The 27,569-nt window shown below is 40.9% G+C and overlaps 4 protein-coding genes across 7 annotated transcripts in view; 2 read left to right on the forward strand and 2 right to left on the reverse strand.

Moving 5' to 3' along the window:
* The first annotated feature begins 294 nt into the window (after window positions 1-294).
* Window positions 295-7,754, forward strand: chgb (chromogranin B). 3 transcript variants are annotated; one of them, XM_053843782.1, is made up of 8 exons: window positions 295-562; window positions 651-847; window positions 936-3,350; window positions 3,452-3,498; window positions 3,567-3,657; window positions 4,297-6,088; window positions 6,714-6,780; window positions 7,394-7,754. In XM_053843782.1, exons 3-8 carry the CDS (start codon window positions 3,311-3,313, stop codon window positions 7,472-7,474), a joined length of 2,118 nt encoding a protein of 705 aa, XP_053699757.1. In that variant the 5' UTR covers window positions 295-562; window positions 651-847; window positions 936-3,310; the 3' UTR covers window positions 7,475-7,754. The 3 variants fall into 3 exon arrangements, with proteins under 3 accessions (XP_053699757.1, XP_053699759.1, XP_053699760.1); XM_053843784.1 differs by having other exon boundaries at window positions 3,452-3,495; XM_053843785.1 differs by lacking the exon at window positions 6,714-6,780.
* A 1-nt stretch (window position 7,755) lies between these two features.
* On the reverse strand, window positions 7,756-14,445 carry trmt6 (tRNA methyltransferase 6 non-catalytic subunit). The gene is made up of 12 exons (XM_053843786.1): window positions 14,227-14,445; window positions 13,949-14,079; window positions 13,765-13,874; window positions 12,682-12,773; window positions 12,523-12,606; window positions 12,312-12,436; window positions 12,053-12,211; window positions 10,795-10,931; window positions 10,023-10,108; window positions 9,437-9,539; window positions 9,204-9,290; window positions 7,756-8,217 (listed from the first exon to the last, which is right to left on the reverse strand). Exons 1-12 carry the CDS (start codon window positions 14,331-14,333, stop codon window positions 8,053-8,055), a joined length of 1,386 nt encoding a protein of 461 aa, XP_053699761.1. The 5' UTR covers window positions 14,334-14,445; the 3' UTR covers window positions 7,756-8,052.
* Window positions 14,446-15,083: 638 nt separating this feature from the next.
* fermt1 (FERM domain containing kindlin 1) lies at window positions 15,084-23,729 on the reverse strand. Its single transcript, XM_053887720.1, has 16 exons — window positions 23,612-23,729; window positions 22,252-22,416; window positions 21,469-21,566; window positions 20,440-20,575; window positions 20,236-20,367; window positions 19,886-20,069; window positions 19,699-19,801; window positions 19,511-19,618; window positions 18,133-18,264; window positions 17,918-17,967; window positions 17,536-17,660; window positions 16,435-16,541; window positions 16,126-16,350; window positions 15,912-16,036; window positions 15,671-15,812; window positions 15,084-15,602 (listed from the first exon to the last, which is right to left on the reverse strand). Exons 2-16 carry the CDS (start codon window positions 22,400-22,402, stop codon window positions 15,429-15,431), a joined length of 1,992 nt encoding a protein of 663 aa, XP_053743695.1. The 5' UTR covers window positions 22,403-22,416; window positions 23,612-23,729; the 3' UTR covers window positions 15,084-15,428.
* A 23-nt stretch (window positions 23,730-23,752) lies between these two features.
* LOC128771889 (1-phosphatidylinositol 4,5-bisphosphate phosphodiesterase beta-1) overlaps window positions 23,753-27,569 on the forward strand; it is a 154,679-nt gene continuing 150,862 nt past the window's right edge. The window contains exons 1-4 of one of the 2 annotated variants that reach the window (XM_053887725.1): window positions 23,753-24,068; window positions 24,193-24,289; window positions 24,815-24,868; window positions 25,523-25,565. The gene's annotated coding sequence lies outside the window, so the exon portion shown is untranslated. The remainder of the gene's footprint in view (window positions 24,069-24,192; window positions 24,290-24,814; window positions 24,869-25,522; window positions 25,566-27,569) is intronic. The other variant, XM_053887724.1, reaches the window with a different exon arrangement.

Consider the following 27,569-nt stretch of genomic DNA (forward strand, 5'->3'; position numbering starts at 1 on the left):
AATTGAAATATATTTGTAATTTTGTTAGTTATTATGCATAAACCCAACAAACAAACAGAACTCTGTGATAGGTTGAGGTAATAATTCTTGATATTCCCTACCAGACAAAGCAAGCGCAGGTGTGCGTGACCACAGGTGACCGCTCACATACTGTCCTATTGTTCCTGGACCTTCATCAAAGTCTGAGCATTCACAGTCAAATCTGAAGATTAAAAGCCCAGACAAGGCTTTCATGTGGTTCCCTGCTTCCTTTGTGAGTCATTCTGCTTTATATTAGTGCATGTAAATGATCCGGCTGAAAAGTGACACAGAATCATCAAGCTGTCGATCTTAGCCTGGTCACGAATATCCTTGAATTATTTACCAGGCCTCAGTGAAATACAGGGACTGTAAAACACACTGCAGCGTCATATGTGAATGAACTCACGCAGGATGTAGGAGGATGTGTAATTTACCGGCTCACTGCTTTTGATATCCAGTGGCTGAATGAAAGTCCCAGACTCCATCACGGACGGAGGATTGATGAGAAACACCGCAGCGCCCCTGTTGCTCCGCAGAACATGTGAGAATTGAAAAAAGATCTCGCAGTCTCTCCATCATTGATTTGGTTCACTGCTCTCCACATTTCTGACTTCACTGTTTCGGTACAGATGATTTGAGAGGCAGCGATGACCTGTCTGTGGAAACAAAGACAGATATCACCGGCGCTGATGTCAGGCGTGAAGCGAACAGGCTGGAGTAGTTTTATGGAGCACAATATGCACATTTTGCTCCCAGCTGTTGCCTTTTCTGGGCCTATGGTTTCCTAGACATGATTACTTTTGCCATGATCGTGCCATATGCAAAGGTCAGTCCATGTGTTGATGCTGCATACAATATTCTATAAGAAACCTACTTTTTTTTTTCCAAAAGCATCCCTCATTTTTCACCTACAGGAACTTCTTGTGAGTGCTTCCACCCTTTCCTGCTGACAACACAGTTTTGCAGTTATAAATCGAGAATAAAAGAGAGAAAATGGACATGACTGGGGACACGCAGTAGGGGTGAAGTATAATGACGGTGTTTTTCTTCTTTTCTCAATATGGTGTGGTGTTAGTGACTGTTTGTCCATGTGGCAGTTTTTACTTTGACACTTTAAAGAAGAAGCATCACCAGAGTAACACACTTCAAGTAAATAAAGAGAAGAAAATTTTCAATGCAACATGAAATGCAGTTAAAAATATATTCCAAATTTACAAAATATGCCAGGCCAGACCTGGGTAAAGTGCAGGTGTTGCCTTTCGGCAGTGTTTATGTGCCCTACATAAGGCAAGAAAAAAACTATAAAATGTTTCAGAATGCTACCTCTTTTATTTTGCTATTTCCCCCCAATTTCGCCCCCTTGTCTGTCATTCAATATTCCCCCCTACTTTTCATTTTTTTGTGTGACTTTTTTGTGATTATCAGGATTCTGTCGTTATATTTTTTGAGTATTCTTTAGTTCATTTATAATTATAATCATTATTTTTCATTTATTTATGTCTAATATCCTTATTTTATTTAAGTATTAACTGTTGTTAATTCGTGCAATTTGTGGCTGCTTTATGTGTACTGTTACTTTTGCACATCTTTAATGTCAAGTGTTCGCTGTTTTTAATGTTTGCTCCTGTGACAAGTCGAATTTCCACATTGTGGGAAGAATAAAAGCAGTCTAACTAATGTTGTTTTTGACAATTGAGATACTCATTGTGCCTCCATGAAACCCAAAAAGAACACTGCAAACACAGTACCACATGCTTAAGAAAACTATATTTTTGAAGTAGTGCTTCACATGACAAATATTACTGAACCACGACTATTTTCAGTTTATTAAGTTGGTGAGTATTCAGTGAAAAGTGATGATAGCAAAGAGTTGTGTGCATCGGCATCATTGGGTCACCAACCGCACATAAAAACCATCGTTCCACATGGTAACCGCTTCACTGCTGTGTAATTTTGCGTGTTTGCTCAGCTATCACCTCTATTGACGCATGATTCTTTTAACTACCATGCAGATGCTGAGAACTATCAGTGTCCAAGATAAACGGATGAATGGATCATTGGGAAGTCAGCTGGACTAATTCTGTCTTACATGTGACATGTCTGGAAGTGTTCCCCGCAGTGATACATTTATTGCTGTCTACAAAGAAGCAGTATCGGAGGGGTATCTAGAAATGTTGCATACTCCTTACATGACAGATGAAATCACACTGCTTCATTATTAAATAGTCTCATGTTAGAAGGAGTCTGAGAACATATAGTATCAAGAGAGCGCACTCTGCACATACAAAACACAAACTTTCAGGATATTTGAACGTAACATTGTGAATTCTGCTCTGCCTTCCGAGAGCACACCCTTGTGAATGAGTGATACCAGACATGAGTGAGTGAGCACACCAATACGGACACTCTGCTTCAAGGTGTAGGCACCAAAAATACAAACGTCTCTTTTAAAATAATATAAAATAAGACTAATAAGACTAAGACTTCAAAACACATTTTTAAATTACTGTAAACTACAGACTATACAGTGCCCCGGAATATTAGCCACACCCTCTAAATTGAAGAAGGAAAATAGATCTTGTTCATACATAAGTCTATGGCCGCGGGAGCAGTGGTGCTGTCTGCACCGTAGAATGGGCAGTGGTGGGGTATTTGCCCCATTGTTGTGTATACTGCAGGGTTCCGAACATGTGAAAAAAATCAGCTTATAGTCCGGAAATTGCGGTAATGTAATGTAATTATATTAGATCAATTGATACAAAGACAGGCAATAACTCCAGTCATTTTGCTGTTGTGTTTGCTGCTTGTTTTAATCCGATTAAATTATAAAGAACAAAGAAAGAATAAAGTATATATCCTATGTTACAGGATAGTGTTATAATATCATTCGGTTGTGGCAAGGAAGTTATTTATAAATGATATTGAAGAATGTCTACAGAGGACTTTTTCACCGGTGCAGCCTCAGGGATGTGGTGGCATTACACCCACCATACACGACAATTACTGCATCAGACCAATCCGTTTAAACCACAACCTGAACCAACTGTGACACTAAACAGATTGCTAATTATCTTACCACCAAATGTCGAGACTTTACACGCATCACATTTTCAAAGAGGGCTTGTTTAGCGGGTCTAATGATTCATGACACTAACTGAGCCTGAGGGCCCCCTCCCACGCCGCTCCAGCCCACTCCTCTCTCTTTATTAGTGGAGATCGTATCCTCCAGTCCTCAGAGCAGCAAGCGCCCAGCCAGCGCAGCTCTCGTCCGATCCTGCGCCTCCTCAAGATGAAGCTGATCTTGTTGTTCGTCGCAGCTCTTTGGGCTGGTGGGTAAAACTTTCTCTGCTTTCCCTTGAGAAGAGTTCAGCACCATAGACAGAGGCATTTCAAAGCTCAAAATGAAATCCTTTTTTTTTTCTTCTGACAGATAATCAAGCGCTTCCTCTTGGAAAAGAAGAGCAGAAAGGAGAGGTGGTATGTTTTTTTTAACGATAAATCTTTGCCTGAAAAGAGCTGCTTTGGCAACTTTCCCTTCTCTCCAGGTTGCACGATGCTTAGTTGCAGCTCTGACCAAAGCTCTCACCACACCGGACTCTCAGCTGGAGCAGAGATGCAAAGATATTCTCCGGACAGGTTTGTGCACCCTTTGCTCAGTCAGCATTTATTTGATCATTTAATGTTATGACATTTAAAATACAATCAGATACCTTATTTTCTTACTTAAATTATGGAGCTTTTCAGTGGATTTTATTTTCACATATCCAGCAATGCTTTTCTGCTTTCCTTCACATGCAATCCATTTTCATCCTGTAAAAAAAAAGTTTTTAGCCCTCAAAATGATTTGAATTGACACAGAAATGGCTGTGCTTTTTGAGCTTCATTTGTAAATTCTCAATCTGAATAGTATTCATTCATTCATCAGAGAGAAAGGTGTTTTTATGAAAGATGAAGAGGAGACCACACGAAAAATAGTTATCCGATGCTCATATTTTGAGACAGAATCTAGTATTAGACATGCTTTAAAAGTGACATTCAAAGGACTTTGACACACAAAGATTGTAGCACATCTCCTAATATTTTGTAAGTAACCATCGGATCCTTTGTACGGTTACATTGCTCCATATTTGGGTGTTGTTTTTTTTAATCCATTTTATATATATTTGTGTATTGCATATGCTGTCAGAGGAATATTCGGGGAATTTGTCTCCTGTAGTTCAGTTGAATTTTGTGTGAATCTCCACCACTTCTAAAGAACCTTTTGTTCTCTTGCAGGGATGAAACAGGCTGCAATGGAAAAACCAATTGGGGAGGGGGCGTTAGTGCATGAAGTGGTCAACATCTCTCCTGATGAGAAGTCAGCAGCAAAAGCGTCAGACGTAAAGGACATTGAGGAACTTCTGAAATCTGTGAAAACCAAGAAGGAAAATCCCGAGGACGAGCGCAGTCAGGAGTCCTGGAGTCTGGGTGATGAGAAGGATAAAAGACCAGAGAACGAAGTGGAAGAGGAACGAGAGAAGAGGAGCAACTGGAGGCCGGGCAGGTATTACCAAAAGCCAAAACGTGGTGAGGAAGAGGACTACGACCGCAGCCAGGAGAGTTGGGACGTTAAACGATCAGAGAATGAGGGCATCATGTGGGCGAAGAGAGGCATGAGCTTCAGACCCCGATATTCTCAGAGGAAAATCAAACGAGACGAGGAAACCTCAGAGGAAGAAAGGGAAGAGCCAGAGGAGGAACGCAGCCAAGAGTCATGGGATCTCTACAAAAGGTTTGGACCGGAGGATGACCAGGAGCGAGACAAGCGTATTTGGAAGCCCACACATCGCTACCACCACAAGAAAAAGTACCATAAACGCAGTGATGGAGAGGAAGAAGACGATGACAGTCAGGAGAGCGACGGTATTGATGATGAACGTTACAAGAGAAACTGGAGGCCTGGCAGGTTCCATCAGAGAAGACACAAGAGAGATGAGGAGCTTTCTGAAGAGGCCGCAGAAGATCCCAATGAGGACCGAAGCCAGGAATCGTGGGACTTTGACAAGAGAGGATGGAGGCCTGGAAGATACCACCAGACAAGACACAGGCGTGACGAAGAACTATCTGAGGACCCCAATGACGAGCGTAGCCAAGAGTCATGGGACTTTGATAAGAGGGGTTGGAGGCCAGGAAGGTTCCACCAGACAAGGCACAGGCGTGACGAAGAAGTTTCAGTAGATCCAGATGAAGACCGCAGCCAGGAATCGTGGGACTTTGACAAGAGAGGTTGGAGGCCTGGACGGTATCACCAGATCAGACACAAGAAGGATGAGGAGCTATCTGAAGATCCAGAAGAAGAGCGAAGCCAGGAATCCTGGGACTTTGATAAGAGGGGTTGGAGACCAGGCAGAATCCATCAGACAAGACATAAGAAAGACGAGGAAATATCAGACGACCCTAATGATGACCGCAGCCAGGAATCATGGGACTTTGACAAGAGAGGTTGGAGGCCTGGATGGTATCACCAGATCAGACACAAGAAGGATGAAGAAATATCCGAAGACCCAGATGATGATCGAAGCCAGGAATCATGGGACTTTGACAAGAGGGGTTGGAGGCCCGGAAGGTTCCACCAGACTAGACACAGGCGTGATGAAGAATTCTCTGAAGATCCAGATGAAGACCGCAGTCAGGAATCATGGGACTTTGACAAGAGGGGTTGGAGACCGGGAAGGTTCCACCAAATAAGGCATAAGAAGGATGAGGAAATATCCGAAGATCCAGATGATGAACGCAGCCAGGAATCATGGGACTTTGAGAAGAGGAGATGGAGACCCGGCAGGTTTCACCAAGTACGACACAAGCGCGACGAAGAACTCTTTGAGGAACCAAGGGAAGACCCATATGAAGAACGAAGTCAAGAGTACTGGGATTTCGACAAGAGACAGGATGAGCAGGAGGTCGACAAGCGCATTTGGAAACCAACCCACCGATACCGTCATAAGAAGAAACCTCACAGGCGCAGTGGAAGCTCCGTGGAAGAAGAGGAGGAGAGGGGTGGTGCCGAGGATGAGGATGAAGTCTTAAGGTAAGTACATCAGAAAACCAGATAGACATGTTTTGTCCCGTTCAACCATGATGTTAATGGATGACTCAACAGTTTAAGACAAACTTAAAAGAGCAGAGAACAAAGGAAAGGAAATGTAAAAGTGAATAGAGTGAAGTAATGAGACGAGGAAGTGGAGCGGGTGCAAGTAGTGTAGGGAGGCTGATAAAGCGATTTAAACTGGAAGTAATTACATTTATGGCTTGATCTCAGGATCACTTTCGAGATGAAGGAAGAAACAGTCGCTACAGGTTTAAAGTTTCACTGAACTGGATTAAAGGAACAGAGCTGTGTTGCATGGAGTTTCAATAGATTTAAACTCTTGGCTCGGATAATGTCATAGGAGCTTTAACTGTCGTATTATGGGATGGATGTCGCCTTGAGTGTGACATGCCCAATATAGACGTTTTTAATACCAACTCTTAGCACATTGATTTTCAACAAAAGATATGCCTTCATGGACCATTAACCAAAGTGTTAGCAAACTCAATGTTCCCCTGAGCATTTCACCATCTCCCTGAAGCTCCTCTCAATAGTTGCAGTTTCTACTTGAGTCTCAGTCAATGGCACCAGGGGTCACTAAATGAATTGTTCTTTTATTCGCCAGATATTTTGCCAAAAAGAGCACTCCTGGAAATAACCACTGGTTTAAAGGGGATTCAGCAGATGACAAGGTGGGAGTAAAGCTTGGTCGTAGTACTTCACCACAGAATCTGGGTTGACCAGAGAGAATGGCTCCCATTAATAAAGAGATGTGTAGGATGGATGTACTGAAGCACGAATGACGCTGACATTTGTGACTAGTTAAGCCTCTCAGCGTAACTGTAGGCCGGTAAACACTATTGTGTAATTGAACACACCTTCTGCGGAGGTGAAATTGCAATGATGGAGACGCTAAAAAGACATTTTACAAAAATATATGGCATCAAAGGAACTGTGACTTATTAGACTGATCTTTTTGAGCCGAACTGACAGCCACGCAGTCGGTCGTTCACAAACATCGGGAGAGACAGAAGCTGTGCCTCATTATGGAGATCACCCATCGACATTGTGATGTCAATGTTCCGCTGTCAGAGAGACATGTTTACTGCTTAACACGACATAATGACATAATGCATCCGAGGCAGGCCAGTGTGTATGAATTGACAGGCAGAGTTAGGAACACGTTATCAAGGCAGGGGTTGATCGATGACAGTCGAGGAGTGGATGCAGAATGAAGTTTTGGTTCCACAAACCAGGTTTTCAAGATGGGATGCGAATAAAGACCTCCATCCTTTGTCTTCTCAGGGACCAGCACTAGAGAATCTGGCGGCGATGGAGCTGGAGTTGCAGAAAATCGCCGCCCAGTTGCACGACAACAAAGAATGAAAGCTGTCTTAATGGTGTCTGTTCAGTACAAAACATTTTGCTGTCTTACCGTGTACATGTCTGCAGGTTCATCTGAATAGTGTTGAAAAAATCTGTACAAAAACAGAGCCTTGCCAAAAAAAAAAAACCTGATCATGCTACTCCATGTATTAGTGGTATTTTGTTGTTCCTAAAATAATCTGCATGGGAATGATTTTGATGTTTATATATATATAGTTATAATAATAATCAATGACAAACAGTGCTTTGAAACGTCTGGCCTAAATAAAAATAAATATTCTGGGACCAAACAGCTTCACGAGTTTGTTTATTTAAAAATATTCAAACTAAAAAAAAATGCATTTTTAAACTAAAACAAAAAGCCAGGGCTGTTAAAAGCAAAGACTTCAAGGCACCGCAGACACATTTGATCAGTTTGTTACATAAGAAACATAGTGACCTGATTTCTTCGCCTGCATCAACAAGCTGAATAAACTAGAGTCTTCTGATGAACACAAAAGCAGACATCTATCCTCAACGCTGGAAGCTTCAACAGAGGGCGCCAGCTAACGTGCCCTGAAATGTATTCCGGCTTGTGCTTACACTTGGGTGTCTGACAGTTTGAGTCTCTTTGGCGCTGGTTCCTGGGCTGCCTGGGAGGCGGCTGCTGGTTTAGAGGCGTCTGTGGCGACTGTGGTCCCGGAGAGGAGGTAGCCACCGCCTGCGCTCATCAGCAGCAGAGGATGAGTCCGGTTGGGCAACACCTCCAGACAGAACAGAGAAGTAGAGTCACGACACATTAATTCTGGATGAAGGGGATGCAGAAATAACACTTGTGACCAGAGGGGTGCCGAGTCTGTTGGACGAGGCAAACTTTTTATGCAGCGATCTGCATGTAAATAAGTGAAAACATCAGCCTGGAATATTTATACCACTTATAAAGCCTTCACTTTACAATAAAATCTCTCTGCATTTAACACATTAGCATCTCTACCAAGAAGGCACTCCATTATTGTAGTCCAAATGTAATGCAGGTAATAAAGAGTAGATATCACCGCAGCTACAATTTCCTCCCAACCTTGCTCCATGTATGCTTCGCTAGACACAAAACTGTGGGGTCCGTTGCAATCTGGTGTTTTAACAGCTCAGCACGTTTTTATCGTTAAAAAGCACCTCACTCAGCTTGTTCTTTTTTATTCTACATACATTTTATCAAGCGCTGTTGCTGCTGTTTATTCAATATCCCATTGTCTCCCTCTTGTTCTCCTCACTTCTGTTATTCAGAGGCGAACGTGGTTCACCGACGTAAACTGCCCTGAACATACCTTATCAACATCTGAACATAACCATTAATATCAAGGCCAAATTTAAAAACAATTATTTATTAAAATATCATTTTATGCATCTCAGTTTATACACCGCTATCTGACAATTTCATGGTTTAATTGTCATTGTGACATATGATATGAACACATTCGTACAGAAAACTGCGGAAAAGAATGAGATATCGAGAGGGAATGTTGTTATTATTATGATCATAAGTTTCAGCTTCATACACCTACTTCAATGCCTACAATGCAGCAGAAGTGCAGTCACTCATTCACGCAAATGCTGAAGCCAGTAGTATGCAACACAGAGCGCTAGCTGACCTTTCGGAAACAACTGGGGGTTACGTAAAGTGCAGATCATTTCATTAAATCCTGGGAAATTCAATAAGAAAAAAGAAAGAGAGTTTCTGATGTACATTTACCTGGTAGTGCCTCAGCCAGGTGTCTGTGAGTTTAAGGTTGACGGTGCCACCTTGTTCCTTGAGTTTAGTGAAACACTCAATAAGAGGCTGTAAAAAGAGAGGCACAATTATAATACCAGTTCGGAACGTTGCCATAAAAATCAGCACGATACATATATTTTATGACCACAGCAACAACGATATTCAGTATGGCTTTGTATTAGTTTTACAGCTAATTCAATCGGCAAACTCACTTCTTTGTATTGAGAGTAAACTACAAATGGCCTGGAGGGGGAGAGGAATTTCAGCAGCCCCATCAGGACTGAGGACGGGTGGAAGCGGCTGGCGATGACCAACCTGCAGAGGATGAAAGAAACAGATGATGAGGCAAACTTGTCTCCATGAAATATAAAGTCAAGGCACATTCATTTATCGGAAAAGTGCACCGGCGCAGCGGTGTAATTCAGTTTCAGGGCCGACATTGAGTACCACCGTGGACAATTATTTCCGGTGTGATGCCGGCGGATGAGAGACAGTAAAACAGGATGATTGAGGTTCAGCGTGATTCCATTCAGAAGAGGATCAATAAGCCAACCAGATCAATTCTTTGGGCTCCATTGTGACCCTAGCAGCCATTCATCAATCATAAACAGCCTATAAAGCTGTACTTGTCTTTCTATGACGGAAAAATGCAAGGTAATCACTTTGTTTAGATGTGTGAAGCCAAAGAACTATGACCGATCCATCAAAAGCAGTCATCAATGGTTCATTGATGTCTTGTGGTTGTATATAGAACTGAAGCAAAAGATGAACACGGAAGATTGTGGATTTCAAACTGACCCGTCCGCATTTCTGCCCTCCAGCTGAGCAGCAGCCGCCGCCAACTTCCTCCGCTTCTCCTCCTGCCTCTGCTTTCTTTCCAAAACCTGGAAAAACCAAGGAAAAAGTTCCATCAACTCAAATGAAAATGTTAATATCACAGCACCACAACATCAGTCATGCTCTCTTCAGAAGGTTTTGTACTTGTTTGTTTGGGGCAATCAGTAAGAAACTTTTTTTTCCAGAGGAAAGTTTTGTTTTTCTCAGGTAGGGTGCCCAAGGCAGTGACCACTGTACATGGCGCAACTTCAAAAGCTAAGATTCAACGTCAGAACAACGGTAATTTTGGTTACTCATTATCTTGCTGGATCACTTGCTGCAATCGAGATGTCACAATGTAACAGTGTTACTGGAAACACAAACATTTTGGGGAAAAGGAAAATCTCAAACATAATTCACAATTATGTTCACAGAACAGTACGTAACAAAAACTGCAAGTAATTTTAGTCAACTTTTTGCTCATTGCTTTCCTCCTCATTGCCACGGTTTATTGTTCTGTACCCACCAAATGTTTTTGGTCAGGAAAACAGTGTAAAATAAGACGCCTCTTAATTACAAAGCAACAAAGCTACGTGGCAAAAATGTTCTTAAAAACAAAGCACTTAAAGTGCTCAATATGAAGCTCTACAGTTCACTTGAAGCATCAAGGCAGTGGTTGTTTTCAGTGTTCAGCAGAACTGTGTTGAAAAAACAACCAACAATGCCTATTGTGTTTGTGGCAGTGACTGCATACTTTGGCTTCTTTACGTTGCTCCAATTTCGCCTGGTCATCCTGGTCAGGATTTTGGTCCACGCTCATTTCTTCAGGACCTCCCTGCATCCCTGTCTCAGTCGCTCTCTTCTCCTCCGCAGTGTTGGCTTCAGATGAACCTGGAACAGAGGCCTGTTTTCAGCACCAAAATCATATTATGTACTCTATTATCATACAGAAATCTGTTTATCCCTGGGGTGGTTTTCAAAACCAGATGGTGGTAGTGTTGCGTGTACATCACATAATATGCTTTTAATGTTCAGATTTGAAGGACAGAACCCATTTACTTGGCCCCTTCAGTGTAAACAGCTTCTGAATAGCAGCTCTCCATAACTTCAGTATAACATAATGACCACTTTATAAATATATATATATATATATATATATATATATATATATATATATATATATATATATATATATATTCAGGGGGCACACGATGGGATCTTGTAAAAAAGTTTGTTCTTTTATCAAAGTATTGAGAACCACTGAGATCAATTCAAAAGTCTGAACTGGTGATGGCTGGATGAGGTTTGATGACACAGTTTTGATGGGCTGAATGGCATTGTCTGGTGTAAAATGTTTGGTCTTGAACAAGTAATTCAATGAAACCTCACATCACTTCTAAACCAACTGTGCCATCTGGCGAACCAGTCACCCAAAACGGGTCAAATTCCCCGCTAATGTATTCTAGCAGAACAGCTTGTTGTATGTAAAAAGTAAATGAGTCGCTTTTGTAGCTATATTCTCGTTTAATTCATCTGATTTGCCTTTATCATATCAGCCCTCTTGGTCTTGGACGTCCTGGCCTTGAAGCTTGTATTGTCATTTTTAATCACAAAATGCTTAAGGCGATACGTGAGTGAAGGAATAATTCAAAGGTAGGTTATAGAAAGGTAATAACGTGGTCCTTACCACTCCATCAAAGTGGGAGAAGTTCACAACATATGCACCATCTATTGAACTGAAGCAGCTTGACACAGTTTCAACTCAATAGTGGTTGGTTATCAACCCCTTCAATTGGATTTGTAATGCATTTTTTTTTAACAAGACTAGTAACAAGACTTTAAAGAGTCAAGCACAGCTTCAATTCACACCTTAGTTTGTTTCATCCAAAATATGAATTGGTTGATTAATTTACAGGTGTATTTATTTTATATGATTACTGTTTGTCAACCATAAATTCTGACAACTATAAGGAGCAAAGCTTTTCAAGTATATTTATAAATTCAGGTCTCACCTTTGGCAGAGGTGTCCAACGTGCCTGCCAGGAGAGCGTTGACATGGCAGATGGGGAACTCGTACAGTGTGTCGTGAAAACGTTGAGGGAAGCCGAAGCTCTCCATTGCCGCCCGGATAGGCCCGCCTCCTGGGAGCATTTGGATCACTGAGCCAAAACCTAGCGAGAGTCATTACACCAAAAAAGCCACTGAAATCTCATCAAGTGGATCCACAAACAGCACCTACATTTAAATGTTTGCACAGCAGGGTGAACACACCTCCCATTCGTTCCATGACAGCTCCCAGCACCAGTCCAGCACAAGTGTCAAACACCAAAACTTTGCTGCCAGCGTGGACATTTGCCAAAGTTAACATCTGGCCGAGTGTGTCATACCGCAGGTGGCTGAAGTCACAAACAGGCTTTTTAAGAGTCACACATTTCTGCGGGGGAGAAGCAACCTTACACAACACCACTTTGTGCTGACTCACCAGATTTTCCCGGGTTCCCGACCATGGTACATCACTGCCAGGATGCGGCATGAAGGCTTCAGGATCGTCACAGTGTTTTCATACCTTCATAAAAAGCGATATGAAACTGAGTCCCTTGTGTCAGACAGATTTTATCGCTAGTCATTCGCGTTCACTCACTTCTTTTTCTTCTTCTTGATATACTTTTCCTGAGAATATTCAGTCTTATCGCGGAAAGTCGAGCTGTTATCTATCAGCTGCTGTATTATTTCCTTCAGGGCAAAAACACACTTTGATGTTAGTGAATTAAATAACAATCTCATAGACTGACAACATGACCAATCATTCTTGATACATAATCACTCGGTGAACGTGAAACTTTGCATGTACTTCTTGTGTCTTGGCAGTAAATCAGTGTGCATGATGCGCTCAAGACAACTGGCAAAAGCACGGTTACATAACCAAAATTATAGCACCGTTGGATTCTATAGCAGGGGTGGCCAAGCAGTCAGTGGCTAAGAGCCACATGGTTTTACAGTGTTGCTGAAAAGAGCCACATCCTACAAATAGGGGAGGCTGTAAGGCTCACCTGAAGAGCTGGTCATGTGACTTAGAGGCAGTATAGCGGTTAAAGCACATCCCTGTGTGTCACAAGGTTGCTGGATCACATCCGGCGTATGTCTCTTGTGCATGCATTTTTAAAATTCATACATTTTACAGTGATCCTCAAAATATAAAGCGGCATAGAGCAACTCACGTCGGCAATGGACTTGCGCCAAGCCCACCCCAGCTTGGAGCACGGCGAGGTTTGTTGTTTATGTTTCAAAGTGAAACGCACGTCAAAGTCTTTGAAGAATATTTTGACATCTCGCCGAAATAGCTCCTACTTTTTTGTCTTATTCCCTGAATAAACAATCATCTCAATAGCAACTTCAGCAAAATTGCAGCCAGTTCGGCGGCACATTTGGTGAAGAGCCGCATGCAGCTCAGGAGCCGCGGGTTGGCCAGGCCTGTTCTACGGTGACTGCAGTGCATGTGTTCAGTGATCTAATAACTTGACATGGATCATGACGTCTATTTAATCAGTTGTGAAACAATAACTAAATGTAGAATTATTTTGACAAGGCTAACAAAGTAACTTCAGGAGCATAGAAAAATAAAAATAGAACCCAGAAGTATGTGTTCTTGTAAATGTATATGGAGATGTTCAATGGAATTTGTGAGTGTAATTCAAGTCATGTCAGCGAAGAGGTGCTTATATACCTGTCCTTTTACACCCTGCTCCTTCAGTGTCTCGATGTCTTCCCTTGCAAGCTTCTGCGACTTCCCATCGTCAACGATGTTGCGGTTGTCGGTGCCAGCGTCTCTGGAATCTGAGGTGAACAGAAGAACTGATCAGGAATTGGACTCAAAATCCATATATGTAATGGTCTTTGGGAATGAATACCTGTAAAACTGTGGGTTTCAGAGGAACTTTTACGTTGTAAAGATCCCCCAGACTCTATTTCAAATGTCGTGCTATATGGCTGCCCGACTGCGTTATCCAAGAAAAACCACTGCCTCTCAAAATTCACCTTCCTGTATTCAAGATAGAAACAGATCATTAGAACAGGAAACATTACGAGACACTGTGGTGACGTCCTATTTACTCACTGACTCAAGCAGGTTATTATTATTGTAACTGAAAGTTCGTGGACTGCTGACGATCAGTTTAGACCCACTTACTTTTTAGCTTGAATTTGTACAGCTTTAAAAATGTCGCCTCGTTTCAACACCACGTAGTCGCCCTCTTTGATTCTCTCAAAAGAATCATCCTCTCCATTGTCCGCCATATCAGGACAAACAAGATGGTTGTCGGAAAACCGCTAATAATAATAATTCTCTCGGAAACCAACGGCAGCGTGACACTGTGCATCCGCATGCGTTAGCTTTCGGTTTCCCAAGTCCTCCTAGGGCAGCGAGAGGAACACAGAGCGAACACGGATGTATGCAACAATCGACACCTGTGATTGGCTAAACGTCTCGCCAGTCTTATATGCAGCCAATAGTAGCGAGGTTCAAGGGCACAATGTAGATTTCAGAGTCCTCGATTACTGCACTCCTCAATTACACAGTTCATTGTATAAAGGCGCGTTAATGTTTGTTTATTAACAACAGAATTAATAGAACCAATAAAAACAACACTTATAAAGTGACAGCCGACGAGACACAAAAATGATCAACTTTTGATTTGAAGTCTTTTTTTTTTATTTTTTACAAAACGTCCCTCTCAAATCCATTTGCTATAATAACTGCAGTTATCCAACACTTTTTTAAACTATAACACTGTCCTTCTTTATCTGAAAAAACAAAACAGAATTTCAGAACCACCTTCAGACTCCAACAACTTGGGTAGAAATAGAAGTCTGTTAAACAAGGTGAACCATTGCTCCTCAGATGATGGGTAGAGACTGTCTTATCTGTAAATTGTTTCTGGTTTATCATTTATTATTTATCATTTATCCCATATCTAATAACTAATCAAAGGCCAATAAATATTTAATGCCTGGACCTTATATAAATCAAATAATTAAACTGAAGACAAACATTTTTATATGTACAATTTACAGTATATTTTAAAAGCAAAGGCATTTAGCTTCATTTTTAAGTGGACAAATGGATATTTAAAGATTGGTAAACATAGAAAAACTTTATTTCATTCAATGAAGACAGTGGAATTAGACATAGTATTAGCGAAATATATATCCTGGTACATATTCACAACACAGAGGATTTGGCAGATAATGCTTACAGTTTACAGTGAATTTAACATGGGAAATGAGTACATTATTGTACATTTTCAATATCTGTCCATTTCCATTTCTGAGTTCAATGGATGGTTTTGTGGCTACACGATCACATTATGACAACAGACAGAATACTACCAGTTATTCTTGACCACCGGTGAGTTTATGGAACAGTTCTTCATCTAGTGTCTCGTTCTGGTCTTTGGATCTTGTGGAGAGGAAGATGTATCCCCCAATGAACTCGTGGACGACCTTACAGTCACAGCTCACGCAGCAGAAGGCTATTGTCACGTTTTGATCGAAATCCACGGTCACCTGTGAGCAAAAACAAAACGTCAGGCACCACACTGAACATCTTCCACACATTATGGATTTTCTCCTACCTGTCTGATCTCCCAGTTGACGTTCCACTGCTTCATGTTGGCAAACCTCCATGTGGTCACTGGCAGTCCAGAGGACATGTCCAGCCGGATCAGCCGGTTATAAGAGATCCCGAGGATTTCGTCCTTCTTGCTCCCCTTAAACCTGGAATAGTTTCAAAAATGGTCATTTTTAGTGTGAATAATCATTGGCTGAATTCAAAGTAAATGGCCTTGCTGTACAATTATACTTGTCATGCAGTACCTGACAATGTAGTAGTTGATACCAAACTCTGGAAGTGACTGCCAAGCCTGAATGAAGCGCATCTTGGCGTCCATCAAGGACAGTCCTGCTATGTTCTGATGGGCCTCAAGGATTCGTGCTGTCAGCTGGAAACATCAACCCAAGGCAATGTGTCAATGTGACGTAACACGAATAGCTGTCGGTAAGGTCGATTTCACGTCATGTTTTTCCTGACCTGTTTCGCTTTGTGCTTTTTGGCATAGCGCGGGGAGACAAAGCACTCAGCATTCATGTCCATCGTCTCAAGGTCAGGGGCTGTTTGACCAGGAGGGGGCGCCAGACTCTTCATTTGTAAAAAGGACTGGATGTTCTTCACTTCTGACTTGTAGGAGCTGTATGCCATTGTCTTGCCTTTGGATGCCAGAATACACGCCGCTTTCCACTTTGCATATTGTGTCTCCTGTAGCAAAACAGTGAGGCATTTTCATAATGTGTCACACACTGGCAGTAGAACGCTGGTTTGAAATGAGGAAGGTGGCCCTACGTTGTCACATCGGATGTACACTTCATTCATCCCATCAGCAACCGGGAGCAGCAGCTTGATGCCAAACTTTTTGTCGGTGACATTGACATCGGGCACAACCTCACATCCTGTCGAGGGAGATTATAAGGCATTCAATGCAGAGGGAAAAACAGGTGTTCAAAATACACTTAGCGTACATGATTATTAGCTTTGCGTTGTGCTCAAAACTTTTTTTCATCATTCATTACTAGTTCTAAATATAACTTTTAGGCTTGCTTCTTTTCCTTTCTTTTTATTGTACTTATTCTACTTTTCCTTTCTTTTTATTCCTTTTAAATATATAGTGCTCATATTAGCATTTCCTGCGTGACATAATAAATAAATATAACAGAATAAATAAAAAAAATACAGTTTTGGCTTTGTAAATTAAGCGCCTTTTTATCATAATGGGTTCTGTCACAGAGACATTCACAACTTTTAGAAGATATTCCAATATTTATGTTTTATCTTTATGTATTTTTGAGAAACTCTAACTGAAATGTATATTAAATATTATGTATTCAGATAACATATTTTAGGTATATAATGTCACGGCAAAACAGCCCTTTTCCTATTTTACAATATTTAATAATTAAAATGTAATATATATTTTTATTAAGATTGTTTTTCTTTGGTTTTTATATACGGCCCCTCACATTCATCACATTAAATAATGTGGCATCTTAGGAAATTGAATTGCCCAGGCTGGTCAAAACAAATCCTTATTGCTAACAAACTTCACCAAAATTTATTTTGGCGGAATAAGGATTTACACACAAAAAAAAATCTGTAAATTAATCACAATTTCATGAATCAACATCCTTTCGATAGGGGTTTATTAGCCATAACAGGCAACACGAACACGACCGCAGCGGCCACTGATTCCGCCTTCACATGAGAAATGAACTGCCATCAACAACAGCAGCACCTATTAGCAGTATTCATTTCAATCTAATTAAAATGATTCAGAACATTGCGTCCCAGTCTCTTTCTGATTGAAAATTAGTGGCGGTGACTCACGGATACAATTGCACAACGGTTAATGTGGTCATTGATTTAGCACATGTTCCCACTTTCCCTGACCTCTGAGGTGAAATTGCTCGATGGGCTCCCCACTGGACGCCTCTTTGTTCTTGTAGTAGGAGATGGTGGTGTCCTTGAACACGAACCAGTACTCTTTGTACGGCCTCAGGGTCAGTCTTTTGGGCCTGAGACAATATTAAAAGAAGCATGTGTATTGTCACAACCAGCTAACCAGATGTTTAGAGCCTCACACTGGAGCCGAGACCATTCAAAAGAAGTTTTGAATTATCACACATACAAATCAATAAATGTTAAGTTTGTGTGAGCATTGCAGTTCTGGTTACAACTGGCAAGGAGATGGTTCTGGACATTCAACGTCTGCTACTGAAGCTCATGGAGTTAGCCATGAAAGGTACAATACAGATGATAAAGGAGAATTTACCTAAAGAGCCGTAGGGTATCCGCCAGCTCTGGTATGTCTGTAATGTCTTCCTGTAGGCCAAAATAAACCCACTGTCAATTACTGCATGTCCTCTCGTGACATCACCGTGTCGAGACATGCAATCAGCAGAGGCTCACTCGAAAAAAACAGGTGTTAAAATCAAGGCAAAACTTGAAGGAAACACTGGTATTACAACAAATATTCAACGTGTTTACCAGAATCCTGTCGGTGTTTCCGCCTTCAAGTGTCACCTCCAGGTTTGACAGGGCTGCCTCTACTTCATCTATTTCGGGTTCATTGGAGTGATCCAGTGGCTCGTTGGACAAGGTCAGTTTACAAATGTGATACTGGAACGGAAATGAAAGAAACATTCTCCAATTAAATATGAATGAAATATGATGACTCAGAGGTTGTGCAAGGCTGAGTCAGAGGAAGGCTTGAGCCAGTGTGATGACTGGTGTACTGCACTTTGATTTCTAAATCTCTGCCGCCAGGAAAACAAATAAGAGGATGAGACATTTCAGATTATAAGCCTTGATAATACGTATTTCCCAAGATGTATGTCGCTGATTGTTGCCCCACTCACACAATCACACAATTGCACTCGCACATTAAAAGATGCCTCATAGACAAAGGATGGGTTTTAACATTGTCCAGCATTTGTGATGTTTGTGCAATAATAGCCAAGGAGAGGATATGAAGCCAATAGTTTGGCCCCAACCTCTCCTCTCTTTGTAATGAGTACATGCTCATAAGTCCATTTTCATTCTAGTAATGTCGCAGTCGAGACATCTAACCTGAGACCGAGTTGAGACTGTGGCCAGAGCATAACAGTCCTAGACTTTCATGGCCGAGACCAAGTTGAGCCCAAGACCAACACCAAACTGAATGCAGAATTGAATGCTAATTTGTTCCAGTTAAAACATTTTATGTTTTGATGTATTTGGAAAAAATGACTACTATTTCCTTTGCAATAAGAAATAAAGGTGTCTATATGTCTAACAGACTTATACTCTATTCCGTACACAGTTTAGTCTTGGCCTCAAAGTCTTGGTCTCTGTGTACTTCTAGGTTTAACCTCAACTACAACAGTAGCTGTGAGCTACATTTAATGCAGTGATTGTTTATCACAGGGCCCCAAGCCCAAGGTTGGGCCACAAGCGCCTCCTCGAGGCCGCTAAAAGTCTTTTTTTGTTTCACACATTTGGGCCCAGAGGTCTTAATAGACTGCCCCACTTTTTGGAGGCAGATGCATCATACAATTACGAACTACAAGAAACCAAATACACCCGTTGAAGCAAATAATTTGCTTCAACAGGTGTTCATTTGCATTTTGAAAAAAAACCAAACAAAATTTATTTATGATATGCCCCAATGTTCCCAATTTTCTCAACAGCATCAAGCATCAAGTGTTATTATTGATCACAAATGAAATCAAGAGTAGCATTATGAATTCAGTTCTGTTACTTGAATGGGCCCTGGGTCCATCTGATCTGGAAAAGGTGGGCCCTGAGATCTAAACGGTTTGGACCTCCTGCTTTGACAAACCCAATTGGACCCGAACAGCGATTTCAGTAGCCAGTCAGTAATAACCTGCAGTGAAGCGAACATCAGCATTTCCTCTTCAGTGCAGTCAATCTCCTCCAGCAGGATGGACCAGCGCGCTTGCTCATACAGCTGCGTAATCCTCACAGCATCATACTAAAACATAAGTATGTCTTTCATTAATCTCATATCTTCAACTGACTCAAATATTAGAAGGACTGAAAGTGACTCCTTACTTTAGGATTGAGGTCAAAGAAGACATTGTACTTGAACCTTAGTAGCAGCTTGTCGTCCTCTTGAATGTCTTGCTCCATCAGCGACCGAGAGGAGTTCAACCACCTATAAGTCAAAGCCGGTCAGAATATATAACAGAATGTGGTTTAATTTAACCACATGAGAAGATTTTGAAACTGAATTGTTCACCCAGCATGAATAATGGCTTTGTCCACCAGAGAAAGTGGCTGGTAGATCTTGGCTAGCTCGGCCGGGGGAAGGCTGGGCTGAGATTCTGCAAGCGGGTTTTCCCCAAACCACAAACTGGTGGCGGACACTGGCATCCCATTCTCTGGGTCATAGGTCGCTGTCATTGTCTTGCTGAACATTGGGCCTTCATAACACATAGTACAGATTCAAGGTTTAGTCAGAGAGTGAAAAGAGAATAAAAATGAAATGATCATTTGGGATAATATTTCTAAAATAATTGTTTATATTTTAAAAAATAAAGTAATATTTCATGTGTATATAGCACTTTGACTCCAGTCATCTCTGCTTACCTGATCCTGGTCCACCACTGAGTAAATCAATGTCCCAGATGTCGTCCTTGTCAGAGTTCTTGTCTTTTTTCTTCTTTTTCTTTGGATCATCTGGAGGCTTTAGCAAGGAGAGCTCCTCAGACCGTCGGATATCTTTAAGAAATGAATGAAGTTCAGTGGATGAACATGAATTTGTTTGTGACTATTTGATCTGCGGGCACTTACTGAGACTTTGACAGATTTCTGCCACCGCTTTGAAGACAACGCAGGAGAAGCTGACTTTCATCTGAATGGTTTTCATGTTGGGAAGCTGAAGCAGCAGGTTTTTGTGTTGGGGGGTGTAGCGCAGCTCTGCATCGGCCTGTGAAGCAAAAGACACATTTAATAAAAAAATTTCTGTCTTACAGTACATTTGACATATTTTATAGCCTTTTATTTCAAGAAAAAGCAAATGTAATTTGGATTTTAAAATGATGAGATGAGGCAGTGAGACCACACTGGTATTTATTTTATTTCATTTTTTTAAAAAGCCACAAATCATATTTTACCACTATTTTTCATGATAAATATTTTGAAATGCAAGGGGCTCAAATGGAAGATTTATAACAGTCATTTGTTTGTGTTTTAAGAAATCAAAACATAATTTCTCTGATGTTTTTACCAGAGTTGGTCCCGTGACCAGATGTGCTGCCAATTGAAACGCAACTGAAGAATGTTAGTAAATACAAATGAACCCAAGCCCTGTAAGTTTCATTCTATTGAGTTATTCTGTTTACAAACAAAAACAAATAAATAAAAATAGGCATAATAGACAATCTGCACCATGCTGTGATTGTGGAGGTAAAAAAAAAATTAACAATTGAATAGTATTATTCATGCATGCAGAACCATGAATAGCAACATAAGGTAAGAGACAGAGCTACACTGAGGCCTCCTCATATATATTCATATTTTGTAGATGTTTCTGACAACTATCAACTTACAAAGCCAATGTTTTGTACCTGTTATTACTGTAATATTAAGGACCTTGCATATATTAATCTCCATAATTTAGGGAGCAATAAAGCACAGCAAGCCAATGTAGGGCACACAGAGACACTCAAACACCCACTAACATTCATCGTGAATTCAAGTTCACCAATGAAGCTCTCAGGACCACATCCTTCACATAGTGAGTCTCCAGATTTTACAGGTAGACCCTTAAAGAGATTTATGCTTTTTGTGATGTTCTGGCATAAACATCTGCTGCAGTACCTGAATTCCACATTTGTCCAAGGTCCAGTGTGTCTTTAGTAGCCAGCATTTCCTCTGCTCCCACCACAGGGCATGATCGGACCAGTCCTGAGGGGCCTCTGTGGACGGTTATTAGATGTTTATGAAAAAGCTTATTCATTCACAAGGGTGTGGAACAATTAAGGGAGGGCGTTAGCGTGTCTGTTTTTTAAAACTATTGTGATCTGCAGCATTCCAAAACATCTTAAGTGTATTACAATGTCAAGCGGAAATGGGTGAATAGAGGTTGTTTGGTTTTCAAATAGATCCAACAACACTGAGATCCAAACAATAAAATGACTGACAATATAATGTGAAAATCAGTTACAATTCAGTTTCTGAGGAAAAACAAATTAAACAAATACACAGTCGGCCATACTGGACACTTTCTATACTTAACAGTCCATTCCCGCTTTTTTAAACAGAAGTTCTACAACAAGGCAAACACAATCCTTTGCGGATGGTAAAAATGTAAGCGACGTCATTAGAGATGTTGAAAAGTTGAACTATAATCTACAACAACAAACTCTGAGCGTGATTTTATTTTCGTTCCTTCATGTTGACACGTGTGTCAGATCCAACTACACTGAACTTCAGCCCCTCGGGCAACAAAGGCTGTGGTTCACAATTGTGCTGCAGTGAACAAAAATGCAGCGCAAATAAGGGTGTGGCCTGAGAGAAGCAGCGGCTGGTGTAAGGACGAAAGAGAAAAAGTCAAGAAATAGCATTGTGTTTCGAGGCTATCCAACCAAATCGATTACTCACTGATCTTCTCCACCAGCTTCAGCATGAGGCCTCCAATGTGCAAGTCTCCTTTGACTCGAAGTTTAAATCTCATTGATTCATCTCCATATTTCTGATCCACATGGACTTGTAATTCCCAAGATGTCTCTCCATACTCGGCTGCAGTGATCATGGTCCTTATCCTAACTGAGGAAGGACATGGGTGGTTATTTGAAACAGACAAAACAAGGCTTTATTGAGAAATTAGAGATGAGGGAGTTACAGAGGGATACAATGTGAATCAGTGGATTAAGTGTTTCTCAACATCCTGTGGGAACATAACTTGGCCAGCAGAGCATAAATACTTGTGTATATTTTGTTGGATAAACAATTAAACGCTGACATGTGACTTCAGCTAACAAGGGTGGGATTTCCCGTCAATAGTTTGCAGCAAGGGACAGTGATTTAGACATCATAATGTTCCATTGTTGGCACCATGAACACCACGTAGTTTAACGTTATTCCATTGAATTGCAGAGAATGATACTAGTACTCTACAATGCTTATGATGGCGATAAAATCAACAGCACCATGGGTAGATTTGATGTCAAAATACATAAAATGTGTAGGAGTGTACGTCCGTCTCTGGTCCGATTTCCACCAAACATTTCAAACAGTAGATAAGGTGGACGCAAAAATGTAATGAGAAAATAACTCCTTTAACAAAGCATGTGTGGATGGATTATATGGTAAGGTAGAGAAGAGGAGACGAGGGGAGGAGGGGTGTGGGAGGCTGTGGAATGTATGACGAGCAGGGGCACGAATTTGGAGCAGGAAAGAGACCCAGCGAAGCATCAACCTTCCCAGACCAATCTAAAAATGCTGATCCAGTTATTCCTTGAAGACATTGATTGTCAGCCGTTTCAATGAAATTATTTGTTTTATTTTGAACTTACTCAGTCCAATATTCTATGTAGGAGCTGCATTGTACCTTTATTAATTGAAGTATTCGACTAAAGTGACCAATATAAGAACTTGTTACTTTGAGGAAACCTTGTTTTTACAGAGGAATGGAAAGAGCAGATCAGAGGAAAAGTATTTCGACATTCAAAGTTGCAGAACACCGATTTCATTTCTCACAGGAAATAACAAACAAAACAAATTGTCCTGTAAAGCATAAGCTCAACAGTCACCTTTAGTTAAGCACCACCCTCTTTTTTTTAACTTTTTATATTTTCAGCATAAGTTATTGAAAACGCAGCCATTAACCACGCTGAAACCATGTGATATCCAGTGATCTAAAAGCATGCCATCCGGAGACACGTGATCAAGATGAAACGTTTGCTCAATCCATGAATTTAAAATATATATATATAAATGTTTAATTTGTAAAGCTTCTTACCTGTATTTCGGCTTCTGTTTGGTAAAGTCTTCTGTGAAGCGGGACAATCCCGAAAGAGTGAAAATGACCCGCCCACCACCGACAGGTAGTAGAGGTGCGAGGGTGACGTCAGCGGAAGTATCCTGTTTGTTGACTGTTTACCGACAGCATCTTAGCTACTTACATTCATATCACTGCGATATATTCTAAGCATATATAGCGTATATATACTCTACCAGAGCTGTAGTAACATTCGTCTATATTTTTTATGAAGCCGCTATGTTACTAAGCTTGACTTAGCGTCCGCCTTTCGCTGAATGTGAACCTCCCAGAGAGGCCCGTTACTACTGTAGTTAGTCAGCGTTAAACACTGGTTGGATGTTCGTCATGAAGTTTGGATCCAGGTAGTTATCATGGCGATTACATGTTTAATGGCAGTGTGCTGCTAGTGAGTCATTTGTCATAAACATGCTGTTAAGTAAGTACTTTGGCATTTCCTGTCTTCTGCTGTACAGTATTTCACCCACCAACTCTGTTTGGGGGATGTGAACGTTCTTTTGCCAGTGTGGCACGTTATCGTCTTCTTCTTTATTATTTTACAGTCTCACCTAAAACAGAAGCAGCTGGTCGACAGGGAGTCTCTGTGATACTCTACAGTGAAAGGTGTATTATCCATTGCCCATCACATGTGAACAAGAGGTGATGACACCACCCTTCGCATGAACTCCTTTTGTAGATGGCATACAAAAACACACATGAATTTTAAAATCATAATAACATTGGTTTTTAATATATTTTTAATTGCTAGAATTAAACAATTTAATTGAATTAAAGTCAAACTAACACATAATGTAAATTGTCTTTATATGTGCAGTAGAGTCATGATGAATATGACATATTTTGAATATATTTTAGAACAAACTAAAATCATCAGTAAAATTCTTTTTTATCAGCAGCAGTGATTCAGCTATTTGATAACATAAATTTTAGTTCGAAAATAAATAAATACTGACAGCAAATGAAAATTATTTGTTGCATAACAAGCACCTGTTACATGAAGTAGTCGCCTAACAGGCTAATCTCAAATCACAAAAATGTTTTCTCTCCATGTGACATGATAGTCAGAGAAGATTAAGCATTCTGGCTCACATTTGTACTTGTTAATGCGATTTCTTAAGAGATATTTTAACACAGAGGTTTTTATTTGTTGTATTTTCTTTGTAGCTCCTGTGTGATGAACGCACACCTGATGAAGATTCTTCTCCTCTGCTCTTCACAGTGAGTCCTTCAGATTTTTTGAGACTTTTTAGTTAGCTTCATAAAATATTAAGACTGGTGAACTGGCACTTGACCATGTAATGAGTAGTATTCATTGTCGAAGTGATTTTGAGGAAAACAAATTATGTTGAAATGTTTGTCTTATCACTCAGTACATGAACATATTTCAAAGATGTTGCTCCCTCTTCATGTTGATTTCTATTTGATAATAATGTCAGTGATTCCTCACAAGATTCCGAGTGAGGTTTTTAAATAATTTTGTATTCAAGCGACGATTCTGCAGTGCAAAAGCACCACATGGTGGCGCCACGACACAACAGCAGACTGTCACGACAAAGTCCCTCTTAACGAGTATGGATCAGATTTGAAAGTTACTTATGACCACTACCGTCCTATTTATGGATTTATATAGACATGGACAGGAACATTTATTTTTTATTGCATTGTACTTTGGCTTAAAACATGAAATGAGCCTTTATATGACCACAGTCACTCTCATTCAGTGTCATATCACAAGTGGCCTTTACAGAGGGAGCGAATGAGTGAGCTACGGTTAAAGAGTCACTGTATTTGGGTGTGGGGGGGGGTTGCATCTTGCGGTGTTGTGATTTATTGGTAAAGTTGAAAAATTGTCTTTTAATTGATTCCATCCAGGGAGGACACACGTCAAAGCTGCAAGAGCTCAACCGCAGAACTGGTACGTTTTCAAGAAGTCCTTGGCACGTTGTGTGCTCGCCAGCACTTGGGTGCTGCAGCTGAAGGACAGTTTCCCTGACCGCTTGACCATTGTGACCACACCCTGCGCATTAAAGGAAACAAACTTATGAGTCTATGTAGGCTTTTCAGTTCCAGGGAAGTGCGTAGTGCTGGCACACCAGATTGTCTTGAGTCCTTTTGTAAGACAGGAAATGTGAATTCCATGACAAAAACAAACAAATAAACCCAGGGCCTCATAAACTGTCATTTGTCGACAGACGCATGGAAAATAACATAATTTGCAGCTGTCAGACTTCGAAATCATGCAAGAAATACGAACCACAAGGTTGTCCTCATGACACCTGTGAGTCAAAAGGGGCGATTATTAAACTTTGCAGCAGTGCTTGATAAATAGCCATGAACGAACAGCAGGGAAAACAACATATTTTGGGGCTTTAGACTTAATAAATTACATCTATTGCCTGAAGCTGGTCTGAAACTACTTGGAAGCAATAGGAAACAACATCTGTAGAAGCCTTCGCAGGCTTTCTGTATTTATGGAAAGAGAAACCTCCCGGTGACCTGAGAACACGCTTACTCAATTAGCAGCCTTGCAGATGGATCAAATGGAAGTGAAAACATTCACTGCCATGATGGAGACGCATCACAATGACCCATTCATTGCGCCAAGGCTCGTGCTTTTGGGATGAGGTGGGGTGGGGGTTGCTTCTCCAGGGATCCGGCGGGGCGGTGGGATCAGCGTGAAGGAGCCCTGAATGCAACAAGAAACTAACTTACCTCACTGGAGCCTTTGATGTGTCGATGGAGACCTAATTCATGAGTTACGACCGACAGGGAAGCAAACAGTTTTCAAAGGTGTTGTTTTCATAAGGTTACCAACCACCGCTCACCTTGGCGTTCCACATCCCCCTCACATCAGACTCTGCATCCCCTTGCATACACGACCTCGGCAACCCAACGCAACCACCGCTCGTATCCTGTGGGACTAAAAGTGATGGGGTCAGGAGGCCTGAGAAATGGTGCTAGGAGAGGAGAGCTTGACAGCACAAGACCCGGGGGACCAAAATCTACCCAGCTTTTACTGCCTGCTGGATGTTACAACTCTCACTTATTTACCTCTGTGTTACCCTCACCTTTAAAGCATCTTTATGTAAACCTTTTTCTGTCCCCCTTGGCTTCAAGAGAAATAAAAAAAAATGCCAAGCAACAACAACAAACCTCAAGCTCGAGCATGAAAAAACACTGTGAATTAAATTTGATTTCAGCTTCATATATGCATGATGAAAGGGTATCACTAGTACCATTATTGTTATTGCTCTTTATTTATTTATGAAACGCAACATAATGCACTAAACCAAGGCGGGGTTCAAATGCTCATAAAAGCTCCATCATCTACCATGATTGTTTAACTCCTGATGAAAAGGAGCAGAGAAGGAGAGGAAACTTCTACCCAACCAGATTCTAGAACCATACTGAGACAAATGCAGTAGTCGGAGTGAAAACAGAGCGCACTGACACAATGACAACATGAGGGGTTTCAGGATATAGCTGACTCAGAAACGTCAAGATGAATCTAGTGATGATCAGACAGACATGATCATCACACAGACACAAGCATACACAGTTACACATTATTAATGTTTGGGAAAAGTGGGACTAAGGGGCAGAAATGACACTGTATTGGATGCAGTGCTATATAATGTAAGGAAGTGTAAGTCATATAAATGTCAAATGTAATAACAATGTAATTACAATGCATTAGCTCAGATTGAAATAAACATTTGTTCATACACTTAGGCTCTGACTCAAATTGAGAAAACATACAATGAGTGTTTTTTAAATGGACAAAGGACAAGGGATTAAAAACTCTTCGATTCAGTACTGTGCAATTTTTTTTACGTTACCGCCCTATGCTAAGTGACTGCCCCTCAATTTCCCTGTCAGTATCTGCAGATGTGTAAGAATAATGCAGCTCTGTGAATAT

The sequence above is a fragment of the Synchiropus splendidus genome, chromosome 15 (genome assembly GCF_027744825.2).
Source record: "Synchiropus splendidus isolate RoL2022-P1 chromosome 15, RoL_Sspl_1.0, whole genome shotgun sequence".
NCBI classification, from domain to species: Eukaryota; Metazoa; Chordata; class Actinopteri; order Syngnathiformes; family Callionymidae; genus Synchiropus; species Synchiropus splendidus.